At 33.4% G+C, this 20009-nt stretch overlaps 2 protein-coding genes across 3 annotated transcripts; both read left to right on the top strand.

The window, feature by feature from the left end:
• Positions 1 to 6814: 6814 nt before the first annotated feature.
• LOC102619122 (adenosine kinase 2) lies at positions 6815 to 11735 on the top strand. 2 transcript variants are annotated; one of them, XM_052443592.1, is made up of 13 exons: positions 6815 to 6940; positions 7049 to 7202; positions 7757 to 7810; positions 9118 to 9164; positions 9248 to 9279; positions 9364 to 9465; positions 9570 to 9637; positions 9797 to 9873; positions 10422 to 10519; positions 10607 to 10677; positions 10797 to 10863; positions 10946 to 11129; positions 11315 to 11735. In XM_052443592.1, the coding sequence occupies exons 2-13, from the start codon at positions 7120 to 7122 to the stop codon at positions 11455 to 11457; spliced, it is 1026 nt and encodes a 341-aa protein (XP_052299552.1). In that variant the 5' UTR covers positions 6815 to 6940; positions 7049 to 7119; the 3' UTR covers positions 11458 to 11735. The 2 variants fall into 2 exon arrangements, with proteins under 2 accessions (XP_052299552.1, XP_006481490.1); XM_006481427.4 differs by having other exon boundaries at positions 6828 to 6940; positions 7052 to 7202.
• Positions 11736 to 16661: 4926 nt separating this feature from the next.
• Positions 16662 to 18552, top strand: LOC107177536 (uncharacterized). The gene has a single exon (XM_015531442.3). The coding sequence runs from the start codon at positions 16851 to 16853 to the stop codon at positions 18234 to 18236; it is 1386 nt and encodes a 461-aa protein (XP_015386928.1). The 5' UTR covers positions 16662 to 16850; the 3' UTR covers positions 18237 to 18552.
• Positions 18553 to 20009: the final 1457 nt, after the last annotated feature.

Genomic DNA, 20009 nt, shown 5'->3' with positions numbered 1-20009 from the left:
ATTTTAATTAAGTCTTTTGTCTTAACTTTTTGTCATTTTGTTTTACTGTTAGTGAAGGAGTAATTTGGGGGCATTAGTGCTTGTTTTGGATCATAAATCATCAACCTTCTCTTCGGAAACAAGAAAGACATGAGCATTAAGAGCTATTGAGAAATTATGTTTCACTTCATCAGATGCTATAAACATTTTGATGAATTACTTACTTTCTTCACAAAGCAGAGGTTTTGGTTCAAGAATTGGCATTGGAGGTAGCATCAAAGCTATGTGGAATATCATCAGAGACTAAAAAGATATGATGTTACAATTAAAAGACATAATGAAAGGTTGTGATCTATTTAAAAGTTTTGATGAAAGATTGCATCCTTCAGAATGGATGGCTACCATGAAAAGTTTTATTATCAAGTCTTTCTTGGTTTAAAATACTACTAGGATTAGAATAAAAGCTCGTTTAATCTTTACATTTTAAGTGAAGTGTTTGTTTAACTTTTGTATTTTAGAAAATGTCACACCCTTACTGGTATATATATTACACTCCTACCATTACCTTTTTTTTTTTTTTTTCACTATTACAGTAACATCGTTTTAACAATATTATTAAAGGCATTGATGAAAAGAAAAAAAATAAAAATTTATCAAATTAGCCTTAAAAGTAAAATAAAAAATACACTAAATATTTAATTATTATATTCATTTTAGGATATTTTTTAAATTAATTTTTTATAAAAGAAACTTTTAGTATGATTGTTGCAAAAGTATTAAAAATTACTTTAAATTAGTTGGTATTAATGGTTATTAGCAAGATTACTACAGTTGTACAAAAAATACTAGTTATTTCATACTGATATTTATTTCATAATTTTCTAGTAAGTAATTATTGTTTAATTTGCTAATTAAAGAATATTATAGTACAATTATTATTCTAAAAATAAAGAAAAAAAAATAAAGCTAAGATTGTAACATATTTAATAATATAGGCGTCTTGAAGTATTTTTTAAAATATAGAGATTAAATGGACACTTAAGTTAAAATATAAAGACTAAAAAAGTATTTATCCATAAAATTATTCTCTAAAATGACATAATTAAATTTATTTTTCTTACAATTTTTTTACTTTTCTTACAATCATACAATTTTTCCAAAGAGTATTTTAGAAATATTTCATTATTGCTAATGCATTATGTTGGTTTTCTCGTATTCTTGAGATAATTTGTGATATTATAAAAAAACAAAAACACTGTGAGAGTGAGCGAAAATAAAAACCCTTGAGAAAAGTGTTATAACATACCTTAAAATTATTGATCTGTTGCTAACTTGCTATCATATCTATTCAATTTCCTAAAAGCCATTCACATGTTTTACCAGAAAAATTGATGGGTTGATTAAATTTAATTTATGTTTGGTGGAACAGTATACATTTTTTGTTTTTGTTTTTCTTTTTGGTACAATCTTGACCTATTGGCCATATGTTTCAAATTATGGCACCCATCTATAATTAAGGGTGTGTTTGGTATTGAAATTGAGCAGCTGTAACTTAAAAAATACAGCACTAAAGTATTTGGTAAACACTAACTGTTGTAACTTATAAGCTATATTAATATGATTTTTCACTTGCATGATGAAAAATCTATTATATCTTTAATAGTTTTATTAGAAGCTATATTAATATGATTTTTTACTTGCATGATGAAAAATTATTATTTAAAATTTATATTTATTATATATAATTAATTTTTATTTTATAGTTACAGTTTTTTTCATCATGCATTATGTTGCTTTTAAGATAAAATATAAAGACTAAAAAAGTATTTACCCATAAAATTATTCTCTAAAATGACATAATTAAATTTATTTTTCTTACAATTTTTTTCCTTTCCTTACAATCATACAATTTTTCCAAAGAGTATTTTAGAAATATTTCATTATTGCTAATGCATTATGTTGGTTTTCTCGTATTCTTGAGATAATTTGTGATATTATAAAAACAAAACACTGTGAGAGTGAGCGAAAATAAAAACCCTTGAGAAAAGGGTTATAACATACCTTAAAATTATTGATCTGTTGCTAACTTGCTATCATATCTATTCAATTTCCTAAAAGCCATTCACATGTTTTACCAGAGAAATTGATGGGTTGATTAAATTTAATTTATGTTTGGTGGAACAGTATACATTTTTTGTTTTTGTTTTTGTTTTTGGTACAATCTTGACATGTTGACCATATGTTTCAAATTATGGCACCCATCTATAATTAAGGGTGTGTTTGGTATTGAAATTGAGCAGCTGTAACTTAAAAAATACAGCACTAAAGTATTTGGTAAACACTAACTGTTGTAACTTAGAATCTATATTAATATGATTTTTCACTTGCATGATGAACAATCTATTATATCTTTAATAGTTTTATTAGAAGCTATATTAATATGATTTTTTACTTGCATGATGAAAAATTATTATTTAAAATTTATATTTATTATATATAATTAATTTTTATTTTATAGTTACAGTTTTTTTCATCATGCATTATGTTGCTTTTAAGTTAAAATATAAAGACTAAAAAAGTATTTATCCATAAAATTATTCTCTAAAATGACATAATTAAATTTATTTTTCTGACAACTTTTTTACTTTTCTTACAATCATACAGTTTTTCCAAAGAGTATTTTAGAAATATTTCATTATTGCTAATGCATTATGTTGGTTTTCTCGTATTCCTGAGATAATTTGTGATATTATAAAAAAACAAAAACACTGTGAGAGTGAGCGAAATTAAAAACCCTTGAGAAAAATGTTATAACATACCTTAAAATTATTGATCTGTTGCTAACTTGCTATCATATCTATTCAATTTCCTAAAAGCCATTCACATGTTTTACCAAAGAAATTGATGGGTTGATTAAATTTAATTTATGTTTGGTGGAACAATATACATTTTTTTGTTTTTGTTTTTGTTTTTGGTACAATCTTGACCTGTTGACCATATGTTTCAAATTATGGCACCCATCTATAATTAAGGGTGTGTTTGGTATTGAAATTGAGCAGCTGTAACTTAAAAAATACAGCACTAAAGTATTTTGTAACCACTAACTGTTGTAACTTTGAAGCTATAGTAATATGATTTTTCACTTGCATGATGAAAAATCTATTATATCTTTAATAGTTTTATTAGAAGCTATATTCATATGATTTTTTACTTGCAGGATGAAAAATTATTACTTAAAATTTATATTTATTATATATAATTAATTTTTATTTTATAGTTACAGTTTTTTTCATCATGCATTATGTTGCTTTTAAGTTAAAATATAAAGACTAAAAAAGTATTTACCCATAAAATTATTCTCTAAAATGACATAATTAAATTTATTTTTCTTACAATTTTTTTACTTTTCTTGCAATCATACAATTTTTCCAAAGAGTATTTTAGAAATATTTCATTATTGCTAATGCATTATGTTGGTTTTCTCGTATTCTTGAGATAATTTGTGATATTATAAAAACAAAACACTGTGAGAGTGAGCGAAAATAAAAACCCTTGAGAAAAGTGTTATAACATACCTTACAATTATTGATCTGGTGCTAACTTGCTATCATATCTATTCAATTTCCTAGAAGACATTCACATGTTTTACCAGAGAAATTGATGGGTTGATTAAATTTAATTTATGTTTGGTGGAACAGTATACATTTTTTGTTTTTGTTTTTATTTTTGGTGCAATCTTGACTTGTTGACCATATGTTTCAAATTATGGCACCCATCTATAATTAAGGGTGTGTTTCGTATTGAAATTGAGCAGCTGTAACTTAAAAAATACCGTACTAAAGTATTTGGTAACCACTAACTGTCGTAACTTAGAAGCTATATTAATATGATTTTTCACTTGCAGGATGAAAAATCTATTATATCTTTAATAGTTTTATTAGAAGCTATATTCATATGATTTTTTACTTGCAGGATGAAAAATTATTATTTAAAATTTATATTTATTATATATAATTAATTTTTATTTTATAGTTACAGTTTTTTTCATCATGCATTATGTTGCTTTTAAGTTAAAATATAAAGACTAAAAAAGTATTTATCCATAAAATTATTCTCTAAAATGACATAATTAAATTTATTTTTCTTACAATCATACAGTTTTTCCAAAGAGTATTTTAGAAATATTTCATTATTGCTAATGCATTATGTTGGTTTTCTCGTATTCTTGAGATAATTTGTGATATTATAAAAAAAAAAAAACACTGTGAGAGTGAGCGAAAATAAAAACCCTTGAGAAAAGTGTTATAACATACCTTAAAATTATTGATCTGTTGCTAACTTGTTATCATATCTATTCAATTTCCTAAAAGCCATTCACATATTTTACCAGAGAAATTGATGGGTTGATTAAATTTAATTTATGTTTGGTGGAACAGTATACATTTTTTGTTTTTGTTTTTAGTACAATCTTGACCTGTTGACCATATGTTTCAAATTATGGCACCCATCTATAATTAATGGTGTGTTTGGTATTGAAATTGAGCAGCTGTAACTTAAAAAATACTGCACTAAAGTATTTGGTAAACACTAACTGTTGTAATTTAGAAGCTATATTAATTTGATTTTTCACTTGCATGATGAAAAATCTATTATATCTTTAATAGTTTTATTAGAAGCTATATTAATATGATTTTTTACTGGCATGATGAAAAATTATTATTTAAATTTTATATTTATTATATATAATTAATTTTTATTTTTTAGTTACAGTTTTTTTCATCATGCATTATGTTGCTTTTAAGTTAAAATATAAAGACTAAAAAAGTATTTATCCATAAAATTATTTTCTAAAATGACATAATTAAATTTATTTTTCTAACAATTTTTTTACTTTTCTTAGAATCATACAGTTTTTCCAAAGAGTATTTTAGAAATATTTCATTATTGCTAATGCATTATGTTGGTTTTCTCGTATTCTTGAGATAATTTGTGATATTATAAAAAAAAAACATTGTGAGAGTGAGCGAAAATAAAAACCCTTGAGAAAAGTGTTATAACATACATTAAAATTATTGATCTGTTGCTAACTTGCTATCATATCTATTCAATTTCCTAAAAGTCATTCACATATTTTACCAGAGAAATTGATGGGTTGATTAAATTTAATTTATGTTTGGTGGAACAGTATACATTTTTTGTTTTTGTTTTTGGTACAATCTTGACCTGTTGACCATATGTTTCAAATTATGGCACCCATCTATAATTAAAGGTGTGTTTGGTATTGAATTTGAGCAGCTATAACTTAAAAAATACTGCACTAAAGTATTTGGTAAACACTAACTGTTGTAACTTAGAAACTATATTGATATGATTTTTCACTTGCATGATGAAAAATCTATTATATCTTTAATAGTTTTATTAGAAGCTATATTAATATGATTTTTTACTTGCATGATGAAAAATTATTATTTAAAATTTATATTTATTATATATAATTAATTTTTATTTTATAGTTACAGTTTTTTTTTTTCACAGTAGCTGTAGCTTAAAAATTACAGCATCTCAATCCCAAACGCACCCTAAATTGACTGCCAGCGTGCATGGCCAACATAAATTAAATTACATTGTATACAAATAAATTATTTCACCTCATCTCTAAATATTTATTTTTATTTTATTTTATGATGTATGGATGAAATTGGAAAATCTTATTCAACTAAAGTGACTACAAGCATTTAGGCGAACAAAGCTAGTTAGGTGTCGGGAGATGAGTACGTTAAGCAGCAACTCTAACGGTACTTAGATAACTAGTGATATAGGGCTAAGTAATCATAATTATTACAGTAATTGCTTGAAATAATGTGCGAGAAGGTGCTCCTCTCATTTCTGTCAACATTTCTGTCCAATATTTGATACATTGTTTTATGATTTCGTATATCGTAAGGCTCCTATCTGTTCAAAATTTCATGGATAGAGTTTTATATGATTTAATTTTTTAGGATGTGATGATTTTAGCACAAAATTTAATCCATTAATCTTATACTAATCAATGAGAGTAATTTATTTCCTTACCAATCGATATCTATTTGTTCTCAATATAATACAGTGTTTACTAATTACGAATGAGAATGGAAAAGAGAGGATGAGATTTATTAACTTATTTACTCTTAAAATGAGGAGTGTGGATGAGAATGAAATTCTAGTAAGCCTCACAAAATTGGGAATGTGGAAATGGATTGACATTTGTATATTTAATGAAAATTAAAAATTTCTTTTTACCTCATTTTTTATCAATAATAATAATAGTAGTAGTAGTTATATATATGATTACTACCAAAATGTTAATAACAATAATGATGACAATGATAACAATAATATGAATCACTATTTTCAAAATAATATCACTATTTTATTATTATTATAATAATAGTGCTAAAAACAATAAAAAAATATTATTATTATTGTTGTTGTTGTTATTGTTGTTGCTGTTTTGATTATTATTATTATTCATAATAATTATTTTTAATAATAATTATAATAATCATGATAATGATTTTATCAACTAAGATTATATCAGTAATTATAACCATACGTTCCAATTATGAGAGAATTGACAATATATTAATGACAGTACATCTCATTTTGATTTCAATTCTTAAAGTTATGGTAATAATTTATTATAATTTTCATTTTTCATTATGTTCTAAATTATTTCAACTCCAACCTATTCCAACTACTGGTTAGTAATCGCACTGCACCACGATGAAAATATTAAACTGATCCAGCAAATAATTTCTAATAAATAAATAAATATATAAGTATTGAAGAAAGGGAAAAAAAAGATTGATTTTACTTTGAAGCTTCACTTCACCTACCACATACATATATTCACGAGAAAATGGGAAGCAGCCGGTGCCACGACTTCTCAGCTTACAAGACAAAAAGGCTAAAACTTGGGTTGGTGAGAAAAGGACAGACACTTTTCTTAAGATTTTTTTCTTTTAATATAAACAGACATTTTGAAACAAGCACGCCAATCTTTGTAAATTGCTATGTGCTATTTGGTCAGCAGATCTAATCTAAGAGATCAACTTGAAAAGCATCAGCAGACACACAAAGACTCTCTCTTTCAGTTCAGCAATGGCGCAAGAGGGTATTCTTCTGGGCATGGGCAATCCCCTCTTGGATATCTCTTCCGTCGTGGATGATGACTTCTTGAACAAGTACGTACGTCTTGTCGTTTCGGTTTCAGATCTTTATTCATTGTTATTATTATTATTATTATTTTCATTTTGTTTGTAAAATGATTGCATATTAGCATGTTGATTATAGCAGCTAAACTAAAGTGTTTCATTTGGCTCTTCAATCCAGGACATATCCTTACATTGTGTTACTTAAAACATTTTTAATTTCATTATCTGGGCTGCTGCCGGTGATGCTTTAATCCTGAGAGTTTTAGGATATTCATACATGAGTAATGCTATGGATCCCGGCATTTGTGTCTTTATTTGAGTTCAACTGATGTGACAGCTTAACCACTAATCAAATATGGTTAGTCGTTACTGTTACGTGGCAGTTACAAATTAATCTGTCATATCAGTTGGGACTCCAGTGGGATTCCTAGTATTATTGTTCATAAATTGTTGTTTTAGAGAATTATTTTTGTTCCAAATTTGTTTTGGATTTGGACAGGGTGTGTGTGTATATATACGCATATAAGAATCTTAATTCTGATTTTCTGCATTGAGTTATAAACTGGGTTGCTTTTGCGTCATAGGTATGACATCAAGTTGAACAATGCAATTCTTGCTGAGGAGAAGCATCTACCTTTGTAAGATTATATTTTTTTTTTGGTTCTAAATCAGTAAATATCCTGTTATAATTAGATTATTAGATTCCTTTTTTGAAACGGCTGAAACGGCTGAAACGGGCCAAAATGTCTGTTGATGGGGTTATTTTAGAGAGTCTTGGTTTGAAAGTAATGATCTTTTAGATCTACTGTTTTGGGTTTCATCCTGGTCAAAAATGCATTGGTTAGTTGGATGCTTGTCTGCTAAAAATTTTGCTTCACTTTGCATTCTGGAGGATAGTTTCTAATTGGAGGCATCAGCATTGAGTTATTTGAAGTTTATTTATGTTATGATATTGCATATCCTTTTTTCCCAAATACATCACATATGAAATAGAAAATTGGATCACACAATACAGCCTCACTTTGACAAGCCAAGGAACTCATCAGCCTCAAACTGACATTTGTAGTTAGACAGTTTCTTGTTGTCTGAATATGTAATATTTCCTGTACATGAAAAGGTTTCAATATTTTGTTTAATGACAAATTATTTACAAAGGAAAATAGTTTAGCAAAAGTCTCCCAACTATGCTTAAACCTGACTCACTACCAGGGAAATGCTTTGATGGTTTGATCTCTGAGGTACACCTTGTACCAGAGCATTTGACAATGTTCTACAGGGCTTTTTTCGTCCTACATTATGATCCCTATAAGGAATGTACTCCATTGCCACGTGTATGATTAATTGAAAAATCCAAACAAGGGTCTTGTGCTACTAAATCATTTCATGGAACTCTAGGTTTATGAGCTTGAGAATGGTTTTGCAGAGGGTGAAGCTGCTGAAATGGATAAGACAAAATATTCCAAGGCTTGACAGATCCCAGAAACTTGTTAATGCTTACTCTAGTCTCTTTTATAGATTGTGAATGTTAGATGACCCCTTGCCATTGGAAACAATGGAGAAGTGGGCTTGTGGGAGCAAAATATCCTAAGCTTGAATTCATAATGCTAAAATTTGAATGTGGTTTGTCAGTTCATGTGCTTTTGTCCGAGATTGAGGGCAATTTTGATATCCATAAATTGTAAAATGTGATTCCACTCTCTCTGAAATCAATACTCTCATTTGTGCTTTGGAAATATGTGCCTACCAGCTAGTCATGGTCTGGATTGAGGAAGCTAGAGTGTTTGCATTAAATTGTGAATTTGCACCTTGTTAAATTTGAGGATTTCAATGTGTTCTCTCGTTGCAAACATGTTTCCTCTCTTCACTGTGGAATCAGTAGTTTTCTGTTATCTATCCTTCTTCACCAGCTCAAATATGGGCCAATCTTATATGGATATTGTCTCAGGTATGATGAAATGGCATCGAAGTACAATGTGGAGTACATTGCTGGAGGTTAGGCATTTTGAACTTTTGTAGTTGGCTTTTCATGAGTACCAACTATTAATGATGGCTTCTATGCTGTTTATTATGTGCAGGGGCTACCCAAAATTCAATCAGAGTCGCGCAGGTATTATTGTCAATTCAGTTAATGGCAAAAGAGAAACAAGTTAGATTTTATCTCATTATCAATATAATGATCTCTGTTTTGTAGTGGATGCTTCAAATTCCTGGTGCAACAAGCTACATTGGTTGCATTGGAAAAGACAAGTTTGGTGAGGAGATGAAAAAAAACTCAAAACTCGCTGGGGTTAATGTAAATTTCTGCATTCATATCTCAAATCACAATTTCTACATGTATTAACTGTTGTCTCTAAGGACATGAATTGATAATGCTTACTTATGCTTGTTAAAATTCAGGTTCACTATTATGAGGATGAATCTGCATCAACAGGAACTTGTGCTGTCTGTGTTGTGGGTGGTGAAAGGTTAGTTCATTATAAAGCTTCATTCCGTAATTTCTTTATGAGGTCTATGATTTTCTGCTGTATCATTTTTTGTTTCATTTTTTCTACCAATTTTTTAAAATAGACGATCTTGAAATATTCTATATTGAACTAACTTTGTTGTCTTGGTTGGAAATATAGGTCACTAGTTGCAAATTTATCAGCAGCAAATTGCTACAAATCTGAGCATCTGAAGAAACCAGAGAATTGGGCATTAGGTATTCTATTTGCTTCCCATTGTTGCTGTAGGGCATCATTGGGCTTGATACTAGATCGATGTGGGAAGGATATTTGAATACTGTGGTGATTTTGAGAGTACCTGGATTATAAAATTAACCTAATCTCCCATATTTCTTTGAATACCCATGATTTATTAGCTTGCAAGATCTCTAGAACTACAAGAAATAACCAGGCAAAAAAAAAAAAATGTAACCTAGAGTTTATTCTATAGCAATTAACCAATAACAATAACAGCTGTCTTAAAAGGCAACAAAAGGCAATTGTATGTATTAACCTTAAGCCTGTTGGTAGATTGGATACTTAGTTAACAAGGCATACTGCTAACTTAAGATCCATGCCTAAACCCGAAATTTGATCTAAACAAGAATAAAACTATAGAACAGAAACAAAATTCAAATTAAATTCAAATAAAATAAAGCATTCCTAAAATCAATGAGCTCTGATTTTGGTAGGAATCCTTATGCTTCTTGTTTCCATTGATTCATCATTTCCATCTTTCTTATATTCTGAAACCTTTTTTGGGCAGTTGAGAAGGCAAAGTACTTCTATATTGCTGGATTTTTTCTCACCGTATCTCCAGACTCCATACAACTAGTTGCTGAACATGCAGCTGCAAATAACAAGGTACATGATCTGATGCCTGATTCTCCTCTTTTATGCTGCCTGGGTAGCTTTTGCATAAAATATTACTGTTTATTTATTCATATGCAGGTCTTCATGATGAACCTTGCTGCTCCATTTATCTGTGAGTTCTTCAAGGATGCACTGGAGAAAGTTTTGCCGTAAGTGTTTACTATCATGTTTTGCTATTTCTTATCCCAAAAGTGAAAAAACCAAATTCACCTTTTTCTATTTAAGGTAATATTGACATATTGACTAGATTAAGGGTTTATGGATTCAGGTATATGGATTACATCTTTGGAAATGAGACAGAAGCAAGAACCTTTTCAAAAGTCCAAGGCTGGGAGGTAACAGTGGCTCTCTACTAGAATTTCAGAAATTTGTGTGTGTTTCCAATGGTAACCTTTTTGTGCTGTTTGCATTAACCAGACTGATGATGTCGAGGAAATAGCTCTGAAGCTTTCCCAATGGCCCAAAGCATCAGAAATACGCAAGAGGACTGCTGTCATTACCCAGGGCGCAGATCCTGTAGTTGTTGCTCAGGATGGGAAGCTGAAGAAGTTCCCTGTAATAGTATTACCTAAAGACAAACTTGTCGATACCAATGGAGCAGGTATGAGATTTTCTGCTTTTCTCAAAGGGTTGTGAATGTTAAAGTAGACTATTGTCATTGCCAAATGAAAATATGAAAAGCAAATTCTGATGGTTATAGTTAGCTTCGAGATGCATTACATAGGCAAGTACACTCTCAGAACTAGCGTAAATATATGAAAAGTTCTCTTTTCCAATCTGTTATAGGAGATGCATTTGTTGGAGGATTTCTGTCGCAGTTGGTTCAGGAGAAGCCCATTGAAGAATGTGTGAGAGCTGGCTGTTACGCGTCACATGTTATTATCCAAAGATCTGGTTGCACATACCCAGAGAAGCCCGAATTCAACTAAGAGATATCTCTTTCTGTCAGTCCCAGTTGGTATCTTAAACTTTGATTTTTCCGAACCCCGTCACCAGTATCTGATATTCGTATATTCAGATTGCTATCATAGCATTATTTAGGCCGTGCGCCAATAAAAGACCCTCGGAACTGAGTTTTATTTGTTGAGGAGTTTTTATCTCAAAGCAGAAAACCGAAAAGAGGAAGGCTGAAATATCCACATCATTAGCATCTATGTACTTTTCTATTAATAAAAGAATCATAATAATAAATTAGCAATTTACAGCAGAGTGGATCATGTACCAATATGACGTAAGTTTTGCACTGCTAACATATTGCTGGTATTAGAAGCAGGGGAGGTTGAGTATAAAATAAAATTGTCCTTGTGATGTCCCAGGTACAGCTTTTTTTAACGAGATTATTGCTTATGAGGATCAGGCTACGGTGTAACAGTGGCACCGTGCCACAGTTGCACCTAGCCGTTGGATGCAGTTGGATTGGTGGGACTCACTGACATCCAACTGCATCCAACGACTAGGTGCAACTGTGGCACGGTGCCACAGTTGCACCTAAGGGGAATCCTGCTTATGATGCTTACAATTATATAATTACTGAAATTAATTTATATCAAAATTTATATAGCACTGCACCATTTATATTTTAACCTTATCTAATATTTGAGGGACGTAAATTTTTTTAATTTTATTTAATATTCAAGGGACGTTAATTTTATTTTCAGAAAAAAATTATCTTCACTTAAATTTTAAGAAAAAAAATTTAAATTAAACTCTCATAATATATTTGTGGAAGTTTAAACTATTTTTCTCACAAATATAAGAAAGTTGCTGTGGCCTAAGTACAGCTGCTGCTCAAATTTAATCTAATGCCTTTTGCTAAAAGATTAACTTCAAATCCATTGCATGTGCTTTGGGGAAAATATGTGAATAGCAAAATGACACGCGGCATAAGAATGGAGAAAAATAAATGTTAAGGAAAAAGGGGAGCTGAGCTATCCTGAAGAAATATAAATGTTAAAAGGGTGGCTGAGCTATCCTAAGTACTCCCACATGGTTCAATTAGAGATGAGTATGGCCTTGGCAGAAATTGCTGAAAGAACCTGGCTTGAACATTACAATGTGGTCGTCAGCCATTGCTGGACCTACATCTGACCTCTGTTGTCACTGTTTTGGAGGTCATCAAATACCACACGATTTCAATATATCAACACTATTGTATTTATTCCCTAATGCGGCGTAGCTCACCTATCCCACATTAACTCACCACCAGATCACCGCAATAGTTCCACAGATCTCACAAAGTTATTCCTAGATCTTTGTTAGTCCAATCTCCCTCAAAAACAAATTTATTTGTGTAATTGGGTTTGAGCTAGATCCAGTAATAGTTATTGAATTGGATCTAAGCAAACATTTGGTAAAAGAAGCATGAAAAGGTTGAGACGCAGATCCATGTGCCCTTTCTTTGAAACATTTGTCTCAATGGCTCTCCTCCAAGTTTTAATCTTCTAGGTAATCTTTTGGATTGTCGATAAAAATAGACATCTCTAATAAGATAATCTTTTGAATATTTTTAAAAAAGTATGAGGTGAGTAAAGACATTGTTAATTAATTTTTTAGTTTTGTATCCTTCTTTTAGAATTCATATTCGAGTGCTATATCAATGAAAATTGCTAAAAAATTATACGGTCGAAACCCTTTGTTAATGTGATAATAATAATCTAGGGATGTAAGTAAAATGTTATGAATGAGTATTGTGCGCAACACACGTGTGCCGCACTTAAACAACTCCACGGAGGGCGACTGAAAGGAAATCAATTTTCATTTTAGAACCAGAAAGATCTTTGCTTAGGAAGGCAGTCGTATGACCAGAATCTGATTAAGTTGTATTTGCCTAATACTAAACATAAAATAAAATTTCTACATATACCTCCTATATTTCTAAGTGGTGATCATGTTGGGACCAAAATCCAAAAGCTCCTATCTTAAATAATGTAACAACCCAAGCGATAATCTCTCTAGTATTGATTGAAAATGGATGCAACTTGTGCAATATGAGTTGTCAACATCTTTCTCTTGCATCACTTCTCTTTTGGAAATTCCGAGCAAACTTTGTTTGGATTGTACCCTACTTGCATAGGCGGAACTAGAAAAAAAAAATTCAGGCAAATAAAAAAGAAATATATTGTATTGAAAATTTTCTATTTTTTTGTGAATTTTCACTTATATTTACAAAATTATTTTGTCGACTGTGAAAATTTTATGTTTGCTCTATTGTGCCATCTATTGTAGCCTTCACTATGGGCCTCTTTAATTTTATAAATTTTATGTTAAAGTCTGATCAAATTTATAATTTCTCCATTATGGCATGCATCAAATAAATCTTTAACTCTGACTTGTTTATATAATATTGTTGTTTATATAATATTGGCTGGTAGGGATATCAAAAACACCCAACCAACCTAGACCCGGTGATGCGGGGCAAGTGGGCCGGGTTGGTCCTAGCGTCACTTGATAAGCCCAAGTTTCGGGCTAAAAACCTGATTTTATAATATATATTATTTTAAATGATTATATTTATTTAGCCCATCTATTACATATTTTTTTAAAAATAAATTAAAAAATATACATATATGATATCATAAAAATATAAAATCTAGACTTTTTAAGTACCAAAAAAAATATTCGGCTTGGGTGTCCGAGAAATATGTCCAAGCTATATTAGGGCATTTTAACACCTGAACCCTGCCCTCGGTTTTGCCATCCATACTAGTTACGCCAACTAATTGAATCTCTTAAATCTTCTTTTTGCACTTGTTAACAATTTATATATTTGTTTTTGATAATAAGAAAGATATATTTGACACCCCACAAAACCGCTATATACACCTCCAGCTTGCCACGGGATAAGTGTTTTGCGCAGCAAATCCATGCGGCACTTAAACAACTTCTAGCACACAAGTCACTAAGGAAGCCTAGAACACTTCTCAAACTAGCGAAGTAAAGGATACTTGCAGAAACGCTAGAGAGACGTAAAAGCAATATGACCAAATATAATTTTATTACACACTAAAGAATAAGTTACAAGAGAGCTTGTGTGAGAGAGAGTGTGTGGTGGTTAGGATTGGCAAAAGTTCGGGTCGAGTCCGGGTTTGGGGCTGCCCGGGACCGGCCCACATGACACACATAGCTGCCCGGACCCAGACTGTGCCCGAATTTTTTCTATACGGGCCGAGCATAGGCCCGGCACTATCCGGACACAGGCTTTTTTTTTTCAGGTTTTCTCTGCCCGCATTTTCAAAGCACTGGGCGGAGGCATCCCTCATGCTTCAGCTTCAACTTCAAGCATACATAAAAGTTTACTTTTAACTAACAAACCAGTCATATTGTCCAAAACAAAAACAAATGTTTCAAGTCTTTACTTTTATAAAATCCAAAATGAGCAAAGAAGACCTATAGGCGGTTATGGAATTATTAAAATTAATAAGGGAAAAATTTCTGACAGTAATTGATTTTATCAATTAGGACTTTTGACAGCTTTTTGCCCTTTCATTATAGCCTCCTCAACTTTCCAAAGTTAGTGGTTGGTGTGGATAAGTATTAATGCTTTTGTAAATAAAATTACATAAAAACCGATCATGGAATGAATATCAACACCGTCTGTTGATGTTGATTGTGAGATTGATACCTACTAGCCCCTAATTCTTCTAAGCAAATTGAATGAAATCGATGACATCTTTGGGTGCTCTTTCGGCACAAGTAGGAGCACGACGAGGAACATGAGAATCGTTCTTGTTTTTGAGATCTTCGCGCGATGATGCGTTTTGTTCGAAGAAAGAAACGGTGAAGGTAAAGGTGAAGGGAATGGCCAAGTTCAAGGGAACACATATGAGAGAGAAGAAACTAACAGAAATGATAGAGCAGAAAGTGAAAGAAGCAAATGAAGTGCACCAAGGAGATGAAACCTCTGTGGAGTATAAGGTGGCTTGGGACCAAGTTGAGGAAGTGAGCCAAGCCAAGGATGATCTTAGGCTCAAGCTTCAGAACACAACAAGATCCTTTCGAATCCTTCTGTGACGGTTGTGCTCTGCGAGAAATGAAAAGAGTTGATAGGGGGAGGCAAGAGGTTCGTAGAGGGCTAGAGGCACGGTCAACACTGCATCGGTACCGGTGGGTGGTGGTTGTTGGTGGAGAGACGGAGGGAGGCGCCGACTGTCGAGGTTCAGAGATTTCAGTGTGTGTGTTGCGTTCACTCGCGAGTCGCGATTTAGGGTTGGGTTTTGGGGCAATTGGGCAAAGTAAAATATTTTTTCATTTTTATATTTTCCTCCTTTTTTTTTTACTTAATAAAAAATTGGGCACGGGTCCGGGTTCTTGGTGCTGTGACCCGACTCGTGCCCGGAAGCAGTCGGGCATTGAAAATCAATGATCGGATCCGCTTTTTCCATACATTCGGTCTGGGTAAAACTCGGACCGCATATGCCGAGTCTGAGCCAGGTGGGTTTTTTTGCCACCTCTAGTGGTGGTGGTTATGTGTGTGGTGTGGTTATGAGCAAATGAAGGGCTCACCCCTATTTATAGATGTGCTAGGCTAGGCCTAGGTGAGGAAGCTTCCTAACAAGTAGGTGCAAGTTGCACAAAAATCTCCTGAGGACTTAAGTGCAAAAGCCTAAAAAACTCTAGGATATTTGTAATTTATGGAGAGTTTTAGAATTCAGGCCAGACTGGGATGATCGCTAAGCGCACCATGGCTGACTAATTGTGTTGACGACCCATTGCTAAGCGCATCTCGCCTTTAGTACTAAGCACAATCCACTTCTAAGTGCTCTTAATTTCTAGGTAGACTTTTACTGAGCGCAACTACGCGCGCAAAATTAACCTCCGTTTTTCGTCATATTCGAGCAGCCCGTGACAAGCTGTTATTGCCATAGCCGCCCCCTATTTAGTTTTAGGATTTGTTATCCTTGATTATTAGCATTTAACTATAGGCCCCAGTAGATGGGCCCAGATTATTTGGTAAAGCCGCCCAGTCCTTGGATTCGAGCCGAAGACCATTTGGATAGGCCCGACCCAAAGGGCCTTGGGCCGAATCGGCCGTTTTCACGATCCTTAGATAATTCGAATAGTGCAGTAATTATAGGCTTAGATATTACAATAGTTAAAAAAGATTTTATTTCTCCATAGGCCACGTCAGAAACGCCCGGGCCAGCGCGTCCCAAAGACGAGGATACCCAACGCGCGATCACCCATCCACAATTCTCAAACTCCCTTCCATTGAAGCTCACACCACCTTTGCCCACCACGCTTCCCCCGTACAACAACAAAAACAAGGACTTAAAAAAAAAGTTAAAAAAAAAAAAATCAACTCTCGACTCCGAGAACCGCCGAGATGACCGATCCGCCGCGGGTGAACCTCAGCCGGCTTCGCAGCACGAGTAAGCAATTGAAACAAACGAGCACAACCTTCACCAACAACATCTTCACATTACTCTTCCTCTCTCTGATCTTGTACTCATTTCGTTCTCTCGTCGAGAATGGGTCCCATGTCCTCACTTCCTTCATCGATCGTGACGCCTCTCTCAAGTCCCTCCTCTCTCGCATCGACTTCTCCGACCACCACCCCTCCACCGCGCGCCTCCACCGCCACTCCCACCGGCGCCGCCAGCTCCTCCATCTGACGCGCGTGGGCACTCTCGGCGACGATTTCTTCTCCGGCGATGACTTTGACCGCTCGCTCTACGATCCTCAATTCAGAAGGCCTCTCAATGGCACTCCGGTAGCTCTCTCTTATTCCGGCACTAACGTTGGGTTTTCAAGTCAAATCGTCGATAACGGAATCGAAGTTTTGAAAATTGTCCACTCGGGTGTTGCTTTCAAAACCACTGGTAGTTTCGATAGAGGAGAAGTTGATAGTGATCGTGATGGTGCTGTCGATAATGAACAAAACAATGATAAAGACAATGGTCAAGAGCTGGAAAGCATTGTTGATTTGCAACTGTTTATTAAGGGGCTAGAGCTTGGTGGCCGTGATGCGGCGGCCTTGTTTTTTCTTGTGAGCTTTTTATCCGCTGCTTATGGTTGGGTAATTCTTGGGTTTACTGCAGTTTATTCATGGGTTCTAGGGATTGTGTTTGTTACTGTTTGTAATGATTTGATTGGGAAGTTTAGCTCGTTTGGTGGTGTGTTGTGGGATGGTTCAAGATTGGGGTTAAAAAGACTTACTGGGTTTATTCTGATGAGATGGGCTGTTAGAGATGCATTGACTCAGCTTCTGGGATTGTGGTTTTTTGGTGAAATTGAGGATCAGTACTCGTTTTTTAAGCTCTTCGTGAGGTTAAAGTTGATGCCATTTTCGATAATGTCGCCGTGGATTCGGGGGTTCGAGAAAGAGGTTTCGTGGTTTTTGTTTACCTGGGTTTTGTTGGATACAATGGTGGCATTTATATTTGCCGTTGATGCGTGGATTGCAATTGTGGATCCAAGGAAGACAGGGAGGGAGATAGTTAAAGAAGGTTGTTATTTGATATCAACAATGATGAATCAGGCTATACAAATTAAATGTCTGGAGGCTATACTTTGTGGGTCATTTACAAGATGGGCTTTGGCTCGCGTGGTTGGGAAATCTTTTGCTGCAATGTTACAGTCAGTTGCAGAGGTTTACTTTATGGTGGCTTGGCTAATTTTTTTCTTTGTTACAAGGTGTAGGGAGGCTAATTTGGAGGGAAGGAGGTTTGGACGGAGAGATTTGGAGGGCTTGATTGAGAGAAATAGATGAAGTACTTTGGTAATGTTGAGACAGTTTCACTTGCACTCATGGGGTTCAATTGTAATGCAAAAAGTAGCGGTAATCTTTCCAGTTGTTTTGTGTTGCTGTTTGCAGTTCCTGTGATTCAGCACTGTGACTTTGGTATAGTCTCCAGCGATGTGTTGTATGTACACTATGACGAGACGATATACTACTGGTGTATATGTTCCATGAGAAAGCTTCATGTGTAAATTTGTTGCAATTATTTCCTGGATGCATTGCAATACCTGTTCCTGGATGATGATAGGATTGAGAATGGTATTGATTTACCTTGCTTCTGGTATTAGTTATTTTGTTATGCTTCTGGTCTATTTTTACATTTTTCCAAATTTGTTGATCAATAATTTATTGATGTATTAAAATCATAGTAATTGAGTTATCAGCAAAATGGAGCAGGGATACGACATTGCAGAATATTATGCGTAAAACTGTTTCTTTATTCATCAAAGATATTTTTTCTTGATTGCATACTTTGTCTATATGCTTGTCTAGTATATGAGCATTTTACCAGCTTGTTTCCTGCACCTTATTTATGGGGCATTATGTTGGATACGTTATTCAGGAATAGGGGTTAAATTTAATAGATTAAGATTCGGGCAGGCTAACTTAGGAAGTTAGGCAATGTACTACCGAAGTTAGCTGAACTTTGGGAAGATGTAATTAGGAAAATGCTACTTGGGGCATTTATGAGATTGCTGTGACAAGCGGGAGATTGGGTGGTTATGTATCAGTTTAGAATTGTGAGGCATACTTGAGGGATCATCACTAATATCCTCACTTTTTGTACTTGTCTAGGAGTTCTAGTATCTACTTAAAGCTGGTAGTAGATTGTTTGGTGTTATTTCACATCTGTCCATCTTTGTAGGGAAAAAAAGGATGGATAACAGTGGCATGAGAGATGAAATCACATAGGAAGTTGGAGAAGATATGCATGAATTTTTTATTACTACGGATCATTTGTGCACTTTGTGTTTTGCACCTTGATTAGGGTGACAAATAAAGCATCAGTTTTATCATCTAGCAATAGCCGTATTTAATAAAATGTGGAAAACTGTGTTCTTATTGAACAAAATTTGAGAACTCAGAAGATAAAATTTCCTTTGTGAGAGTATATTTTTGGAGTAAGTATTCAAAATACTGATTAAAATGCAGGGAGTTGAGTTGCCACACCCATATATGTGAAAAACAGATTGACTTGATGGGTTCTGATCCTTGGATAATGATGAAAGTAATTTTAGCAATGTTCAGTTGTTGGTAAGATGAAAGATACGTAATTATTGAGAAGCAATGGGATATGTGAAATTGGCATCAAGACCTGGATATGTCTAATAACTGGAAGCCTGATTGGGTGTGATGGTGACTGTACCGTTTGCAGCGAACAAGTCTGCTATCGAAATGGCAGTGAAACATCATGGAGTGCTGAGGTATCCCCAGTTCCTAGTCAGAGGGCTTCTGGGCACTTAAAGTTTGATGTTGGCTACCTGAGTATTCTCTGCATTAAAAGAAATTTTCTGTGATGAGGCTAATGAGGCTTTGGTCGATGACCCATTACTTGCATTTTAGTACCTGGGGTTACATATATCATGTCAGTTAGCTGCTTGATTTAGAGTCGGTCAGTGCTTCCACAGTCCACTCCTGACCTATCCCAGTCAAGTCTTTTGCCTACCGGGTTATTTCTTCTGTAATATGTCTGACGATAATATCTTCCTGGCAGTCCTATGAAAGACAGTTGTAATGTGGTAA

This window comes from Citrus sinensis, chromosome 6, assembly GCF_022201045.2.
Source record: "Citrus sinensis cultivar Valencia sweet orange chromosome 6, DVS_A1.0, whole genome shotgun sequence".
NCBI classification, from domain to species: domain Eukaryota; kingdom Viridiplantae; phylum Streptophyta; class Magnoliopsida; order Sapindales; family Rutaceae; genus Citrus; species Citrus sinensis.
Note: the sequence above shows the minus strand (reverse complement) of the source record. Positions and strands in the feature narration are given on the sequence as shown.